This window comes from Sycon ciliatum, chromosome 3, assembly GCF_964019385.1.
Source record: "Sycon ciliatum chromosome 3, ocSycCili1.1, whole genome shotgun sequence".
Taxonomy (NCBI): Eukaryota; Metazoa; Porifera; class Calcarea; order Leucosolenida; family Sycettidae; genus Sycon; species Sycon ciliatum.
Window position 1 is genome coordinate 9283790 of NC_088645.1, and position 8776 is coordinate 9292565.

Consider the following 8776-nt stretch of genomic DNA (forward strand, 5'->3'; position numbering starts at 1 on the left):
GCTGAAGCTAGCAAGCGTCGAGGCTGATGTGAAACTCGGAGTCGGAGTAGCAAGCTGCTGCAAATGCCCGTTTTGGCGTCTGTAGCTGTGTGAGTCCTGCGGCCCCGGCCGGCCCGAGTATGATCGTCTACACGAAAAAAAAAAAAGAAGCTGTCGACCTCTCATCTCGATCTCTTATCTAGTACTAGTACTACTGCTACTACTAGCACTCCCGATTCCCGGGTCTTGAACTCAGCCTGTTGAAGTAACACGTTTGAAAGAACATGACTCTTTTTACGTAGATCTACACACCTGAAAGTGCTTGTATCGCACATGCAGTACCGCCAACATGCTATTGCTAGCACTAGGTCGACTAGAGTCTGAAGTCGTGCTGTAGCCGCACACGGATAATACTAAAAAGGATTGTCACTGCGATCCAGTTCCGAGTGTTTGGCCCCAGACGAGAGAGGAGATGTTCCACTGTCCTGCTCTCTACAGTCGGGAAGAAGCCTGAAGTCAAGAACAGCTCTGTTCTGAAGTGCATGCACGGATAAAGGAAGCCTGACTCTGTGGGGTCTACCAGGTCTACTGGCACTGCGCCCCTCTTACCAGCGGCGCACCACAGCTAGCTCTGCACCTCCAGCCAGAGTCGACGCTCTCACCCACCAGCCATACAGTAACTGTTGTTGTAGTTCTCGCAGCGCGCCATGATTTTCACTGTTGGTAAATGACCGTTGCCCTAGCATAGCAGCTATTGGAGGCCATTGTAGCAGGTTATTATACACGAAGAGAAAGAGAACAAGCGATGGAGAACTCTAGCGGGCAGCGGACGGCAACGGAAGAGCCAGAGAAACTCCACCAGGAGGACTTCCAGCGCGAAGCCGACAGTGTTCCGGAGAAGTTACGGCTGCTCAAGTCGACCGGCGGAAATGCATTTCCTAGCGGTGAGTTGCCTAGGACTCTCTAGCTCTCTCGCCTTTGATTATTTTTACACTGTAACTCGCAGTATTCTGCAACAGCACAACAACAGTACAGTCTAGTGCACCGAAGACAGTTGAAGGGCGGAATGCCCTGCCTCTCTCGTTTCGGCTGTGTCTGCAGATCTGGCCGTAACCTGGTAACTCGCGTACCTCTCTGCTTCGCAGGCTACCATGAGCGCTGCATGTGTGCGGGGTGCACCAGATGGAGTGTGGAATGAAGTAAGGGGGGAGGGGGTAGAGGTAGTAAGGATGGTAGGGCACTTGATCATGTTGATCACCGGGGAAACTACTTAGTACAGTGTCACACGCCGTCCCCTCTAGTGGCTCTACGTCTCGCTAAAATCATCGAATCAAGGGATGTTGTTGTTGTTGTTGTTGGTTTATTTTCATTTTCATTACGCACATTAAAACGGGATGAGTACCCAATGCCTATGTGTGTGGGGGGGGGGGGGTATGTGGTGGTGGTGGTGGTGTGTGTGTGCGTGCGTGCGTGTGTGTGCATGTGTATGTGTGTGCGTGTCCATCGTTCCCGTGCATGTCCACCGCGCCCGCATGTGAATGGATGCCTGTGACATGCCTGTGTCAATGTGTGCGTATACGATACAGAGGATGATGATGAAGATGATGAGGTTGCCAGTGCAGATGAAGGAGCCTACTACACGGTAGCTGATGCGCTGGATCGCATAGGTGTGGGCAGATTCCATTATAAGCTGCTGGTAGTCGTCAGCATTATATCAGTGAGTTGTACATTAAATTGTATGTCTCAATCGCCAGAGCACGTCAGTACACTGAGTTCGTTCCATTAAGCCCCAGACTGAGCGATATTGAATTCATTCATGAGTCGCCCCTGGCTATTTACATCACCCCATGTGAATAGGGTGAATAGCTGCGGAATAGATGCGGAACCGATTCAGGGCTCCTGACATGAAATCGAACGACGAGATTCCATTCATGAATCGATTCATGGCAGTAATCGAACGCACCCACTGAATATGGCAAAATCATAATGTAATTTGCCAGATCGGCTGACGGCTCACATTCGGGAATGGAGTCCAACTTGATCATGACATGCCGGGACGCTCTAGTGCATTTCTCTCTCCCGTCACTCATCAGCGTTTCCTCTTCTGCTACTGTTGTGCTGTGCAGGTCGCTGGAGGGCTTGGCTCGACGGGGTTTGCCCTGTTCCCGCCGCTAGCTCGCTGTCATCTGGGTCTGAGGTCGATTCATGAGGCCTTCCTGACCAGTGTAAGTGTGCAGTACCAGTGGTGAGGATTGCCCTCACTCCCAGAACCGGGCTCATAGTTACGATTGGCATGTAACAGAAGCACAGCCATTCCGTTCCCCGGGACGCGGCAGGACACAACGGATAAGAGTAGTTTGTTTTGCATTATATGTTTGGACATTACGGACATGAAGACTGCACTCAAAGAGACAACAAGAAGACTGACGAAAGGGTGACTGCAAAATCGCGCATGCTCATATCACACATGCACGCGACTAGGCGAGACAGTTTGGGGAATGTCGTCACACACGAAAACAATACATCATTTTACAACAGGCATTTTGACCCGGCATTAACCCTTTGAGGCCCATAGTACGGATATATCCGTACCAGTGTACAGTGCATACTTTTCAAAGCGCAACCTGGCGTAACTTGGTCCTTTGACCAAATCGGACCATCGGGGGAGAAGAAGGAAAACTTTCAACTGGTCAGATGCTTGTCCTCACATTAGGTGGTCAACAATTGTAAACCTTTTTATCAGAGGAGTTGGGGCCTGCCGGGCTTAAGTACATGGTTGAAACTCTGCCATTGTCCTCTGATCTTGAATTGTTGATTGTGCATGTGTATTCCTGTAGGCACCGCTGGTCGGTGCTGCTATAGGTGGTGTGGCTCTGGGATATGTAGCAACACGATGGGGTCGACGAACAGTGAGTTATTACTATGTGTATGTGTGTGTACGTGTGTGTGTGTGTACATGTGTGTGTGTGTGTGTGTGTGTGTGTGTGTGTGTGTGTGTGTGTGTGTGTACATGTGTGTGTGTGTGTGTGTGTGTGTGTGTGTGCTTGTGCATGTGAGTGGGTGTGTCTGTGCGTACACGTGTGCGCACACGTCTGTGTGTATGTTTCCATGGATGGTCTTTCATGTGTCTTTGTTGGTGTTTGTGAGCAGCTACCTGATTCTAATCTTACTGTCGAATTCAGATCATGTCACCTGCAGGGGTGGCAACTGAGACCCGACCCCTGCTCTGTATGATCGCATTGCAAACACCCAGCACAGGATTGTATCACTATTTTGAGACCGCTAGAATCGGTGCTACACTCAAGCACGAAAATCAGGGGTCGGATTTCAGTTGCCATCACTGTATGGGTGCTGTCGGAGAAAGCAAATAATACATCCAGTACACTTGCAGTTATCTGTGCTGCTCATGTGACAGGCATACATACATGTACTAACTGGCAGGTATGTACGTGTGTGTGTGTGTATGTGTGTGTGTGTGTGTGTGTGTGTGTGTGTGTGTGTGTGTGTGTGTGTGCGTGTGTGTATGTGCGTGCGCACGGACATCCATTTGTGTACGCTCGCTGTCAGGAACTGATTATCATGATGGTGTGGACGAGTTTCTTTGGCTTCCTGAGCGCCGCTGCTCCCACGTACTGGTGGCTGATCACACTGCGTGTTCTAGTTGGCTTTGGGCACGGCGGAACAGGACAACGGTGAGTCGTGGAGCAACTAATATCTAATATCTCGAAGTCTGAGGAAAATGTTGATCGGTCTATGCTGCGATGACAGCTACACCACAGCTGAGCATTGCTGGCCTCGAACGAAGGTTCCTGGTTCGAGTCCTGGTGCGGGGCATACTCAATTTTTTCTTCAGGCTTTTTTTCACTTTGCCCCCCCCCCCCCCCCCCCCCTTTGGCCAGAACCCTGACCTACATAATTTCAAATGCCGACGTAATCAGTGATCATGTTAACGTTATGCTGTGATGCGACATGATAACATCCCTAGGACTTTCCGCCTGGACTGCACAGTGCCAGAATATTTAAATCCATGTGCTGAAGTTTTAAAGGATAGGCAGAACTTCGGATTGCAAAGGATCAGTCGGGGAAGGCAACTGCAATTGTTTTCCTCCTTTAGGCAGTTCACTTCCCCGACTGATCCATGTGGTTAATTCTAAAATCTTGCCCCACCTGCTGTGATTCCTGGCGCATTATTGTGGTATCCGTACGTTGAGTTGTAATTTATGTACTCCTTCGTTGTACTTGTACTTAACTGGGTATGGTGTGTAACTATTACTTAGGCCAGATGATGTTTGGTTCGTGTTTTTTTTGCTACACGAGTACTTTGAAATGGTACCCCAGGACCGGTCGACCGCCGGAACCAGTTCTTGATTAGTCCGGTAGTACCATGGCCTTTCACACGTTGCCACCATGCGTGTGTGTGTGTGTGTGTGATATGGGGCGGGTACACATGCCCTCCACAGTAGTTAACATGTGTTGGTAGCCAAAAAGTTGGTCCGGTAATAACCTGACCAACCGGACCGATTCCGGCGGGTCTGTACCCGGATTGTCCTCTGCTGTGTGCCGTGTCAGATTATTTCGAATCTGTTTACTGCCTGTCTTTACTGCCTACTGGCATTGGGTTTGTTGATCTGATGCTCAGACTTTCCATATTATTCGAGTACTTACCGAAGAAGGATCGTACTCTGGGAGCAGGCGTTCTGACGGTAGGAGTTCTGTTATGTGTGTATGTGTGTGTGTGTGTGTGTGTGTGTGTGTGTGTGTGTGTGTGTGTGTGTGTGTGTGTGTGTGTGTGTGTGTGTGTGTGTGTGTGTGTGTGTGTGCGATTTCCAATCGAGAGGTTGCGGGTTCAATTCCCGACGATTATGGTCGCACACGTCTTTCTTCTCTTTCTCGGTCTCTTCCTGACTTTTCTTTCATTCTCCTGGGTGGTTACCAACAGCCAGTGTATGCCGGAGTATGTGGTGTGGTGTGTGTGTGTAGAAAAAAAAAAAAAAAAAAGAAAAAAAGAAAAAATGGAAAAATGAAAAATAGGGATTCACTGGCCAGAAAAAGTCACTTCAATCAGCTGTGTGGTGGATACCAGGCTAAAAATAGTGGCGGTCAATTCATCAGCCTTGCAAGCTGTTGAATGGTGTAATCCCAGCACAAGTTGCTATGTCTAACATAGCTGTTCGCTATCATCGCTTCCGCGATGGGCAGGTCTGAGGTCTGAGGTGTGTGTGTGTGTGTGTGTGTGTGTGTGTGTGTATGTGTGTGCACATGTGTGTGTGTTGGGGGGGGGGGCATGTGTGTGTGTGTGGGTGGGTGTGCGTGGCCAGCACGTTCAATCACCAATCGAGACCTGGTCCACGGTCCTGTGATTCGTGGACGGGGCACTGTGATCAGGCCTTCTTGTGGAAGCGCGCGAGTTCGATTGGGAATAAAGGAGGAAGGGAGCGGCTCAGCTTCTTCGGACCAAGATCATTCGACTGAGCACCCCGAAGACTACAACTGACCAAGATCATTCGACTGAGCACCCCGAAGACTACAACTGACCAAGATCATTCGACTGAGCACCCCGAAGACTACAACTGACCAAGATCATTCGACTGAGCACCCCGAAGACTACAACTGACCAAGATCATTCGACTGAGCACCCCGAAGACTACAACTGACCAAGATCATTCGACTGAGCACCCCGAAGACTACAACTGACCAAGATCATTCGACTGAGCACCCCGAAGACTACAACTGACCAAGATCATTCGACTGAGCACCCCGAAGACTACAACTGACCAAGATCATTCGACTGAGCACCCCGAAGACTACAACTGACCAAGATTGTACTTCCCCATTTTTGTTAGCTGCGCTTGGTTTTTCGCTGCAGTGTGTTGGTGTGTTGCCTGTGTTGGTGTGTTGCCTGTGTTGGTGTGTTGCCTGTGTTGCCTGTGTTGGTGTGTGTGTGTGTACACCTTCAGTCCATGGTACAGTCAGACCTCGCTTAACCGCACGCATTCGTTTTCCACAAAAATATATCCGGATAGGCGAGGGAACCGGATAATCGAACACACATACTGTATGTATGCATGACATATGCTGGAAATCGGTAACCAACGATTTTCTTCCGGATGGCGAGGGATCCGGATAAAAGTGGACCGGATAACTGCGGCGAGGTCTGACTGTAACAGTTGCAGAGTTGCAGCAGGGGCATCAGACACACTGCGGTCACTACGGTATTGCGTCTATTGACTGGACCACTCGTAGCACTCTTTGCCCCAGGCACAGTGTACCCCGCTAATCAATCAAGAGCACTGTTTTAGGCTCTGAATTTTGAAATTTCGAGCCACCCCTCCCAACAAGGAAATTGTACCTCAGATGGCTGACTGTACCACCCTCTAAATTAGTAGTTAAAACTACCTTCCGATGCCCCTGAGTTGAGCTTGCTGTGTATTGTTATTGTTTCTCTGCTTATCTGGTTCAGTTTTGCTGGAACATTGGCAATTTCCTGGAGGCCGTGCTCATCAAGTTTCTCATCCCGACGGGCGTTGCGTGGCGCTTGATTCTGATCGCCGATGCTTTCGTTTTTGGTATCGCTCTGCTGTTCTTCAAGGTACTAGTATGTGTGTGTGTGTGTGTGCTGCCTTCGTCACACAGTGAAATTGTAATGGGATCTAGCTGAGTGGCTTGATTCTTTCTACGTTTTAGATGCAACGATGATGTGGTAGGTCCACTGTATTTCCGAATGGGCACGAGAAGTGGTGCCGGGGCCAAGCTGCCCTGCCGACCTTAAAGGTCTCGGCATCCACCGTAGATACAGCGTGCCACAGTGTAGCTAAATCATGAGGAGGGGAGGAAGAAGAGGGTAGGTTTGAAGGTAATGCCTGTGCCCAACACATCTTGTACAAAACTATCCACCAAAGCCGCAAAGGAAAGCATGCTTGGCAGCTGAAAACCGTAGATTAAAGGGGATGTTAAGGCCTAAAATCAAATGTTCACCAGTTGTAGTCTTCGGGGTGCTGAGTCGAATGGTCTTCGTCCGAGGAAGCTGAGACGCTCCCTTCCTTCTTTATTCGCAATCGAACTCGCGCACTTCCACCGAAACTGGGTGACTGCGCCCAACTAGATGGAAATTTGTATGCAAAATGTCACTAAAAGCGCCGTTTCGTTCTTATAAAAAAGAAAGTCACCTGGTCACCGCGCCAGCAGGCGACAACTTTCACACCAAGGTTCAACTCGAGTGACAGAAACTTGCCCAAACATGCTGTAAGTTGTAGCCTGCAGGAAGGGTGACCAGGTGACTGGTGTACGCATGAGCACGTGACCGCTTGTTCAGCCATGTTCGATTGGGAATAAGGGCCGGACGCTACATCACATCCTTTTCGGACCAAAACCAGTCGACTCAGCGTCCTAAAGACTACAACATATGGGCCAATCGTGGTCATCCGTGCCTTTTATAAGAACGACACGGCGCTTTTAGTGACATTTTGCATACAAATCCCCATCTACAGTGCTTGCTGGCAACTGAAATCCGACCCCCTGAGCGGTGCGCTCACATCGCAAAGAATGTGAACCCACCGCTCAGGGGGTCGGATTTCAGTTGCCAGCACTATAGTAGGGCGCAGTCACCCAGTTTCGGTGGAAGTGCACGAGTTCGATTGGGAATAAAGAGGGAAGGGAGCGTCTCAGCTTCCACGGACCGAGATCATTCGATTCAGCACCCTGAAGACTACAACTGGTGAACATTTTGATTTTAGACGTAACTTCCCCTTTACTACTAGTGAGTGATGTAATGCCCCGGCTGATTCCCCAGTGTGTGGCCATGTGATGTGCATGAGCAGCAGTGATGCCAGACCCCAGGCGCCCACTTGCATGCTCTTGGGGTTATGTACCCTTGATGTTAAACGGTTGTCTATAAGATCCTCAGGCTGCATACAGAGTGCAGAAACAATGATCACACAGCCATGACGCAACCAAGTCTTCTTCTGCCGTTACTTGGAGTTTCGTGCAAAAAAAAACGTTTAAGCACACTCATAGGGCTTGAAAGTGATGACGTCAAAACGGCCAGGGAGTAGTAAGTTGACATCAGATTTCTATTTTTGGATCCACTAAGGTGTGACTTTGCTATTGCCTAAGTATGTGGGTGCATAGCAACCCACTCATGTCGCATGCAGGTGTGACTTTTATTTCGCCACCAGTTGTAACCCCGCCCCCAGTAGCCAAATCAGTCAGTTTCACTGGCTACATCACCATGATGTGGGTAAGACCGCTTGAAATGTGCTTGGATCCATACAAAAACTGGATCCAAGTGGATCCAGTTTTTGAATTTTTGAAATTGTTGCTTTGCTGTGACGTAGCACTTTCAAGCCCTATTGAACAGCATGATAGGAAAGTTGCTCTTGATGTTACATGTATTAATTTCTCTCTTTCACTTCTCCAGTGGCTACCTGAATCGTGTTTCTACCTTATGGCAAGGGGCCAAAGGACAGAGGCTCTCAGACTTCTAACAAAGGCGGCAACCGAAAACAACAAGAAGTTACCGATTGGCACGCTCGTAACGGCCGATGAGAAGGAAAAATACATGAACAAAGTGGTGGTGAGTGTATCTCTTGCTGAGTGTTGCTACAGCACTGTCGGGTAGCGCCGAAGAACGAACAGGCTGGGATTTCACCAAGCACAGCGTGCCGATGTATACACGGATGCGGGTGACTCGAGCATGGGTAGACTGTAGTCCATGTACATGAAAGTTAGAATGGACTTGGCTAGGAGGCTGCCCCCCCCCCCCCCCCCCCCTGTTCTTCGGCACCCGACACACCTGCAC

The 8776-nt window shown here is 49.5% G+C and overlaps 1 protein-coding gene across 1 annotated transcript; it reads left to right on the forward strand.

The window, feature by feature from the left end:
• Positions 1 to 241: 241 nt before the first annotated feature.
• LOC135811368 (synaptic vesicle 2-related protein-like) lies at positions 242 to 8551 on the forward strand (the record flags this gene model as incomplete). The annotated part of the gene is given in 8 exon segments (XM_065324596.1): positions 242 to 923; positions 1566 to 1696; positions 2106 to 2204; positions 2817 to 2888; positions 3547 to 3671; positions 4619 to 4682; positions 6440 to 6568; positions 8396 to 8551. Coding segments are annotated over 8 exon segments (915 nt in total), but the record flags the coding sequence as incomplete, so codon positions are not given.
• Between the last annotated feature and the right edge of the window lie 225 nt (positions 8552 to 8776).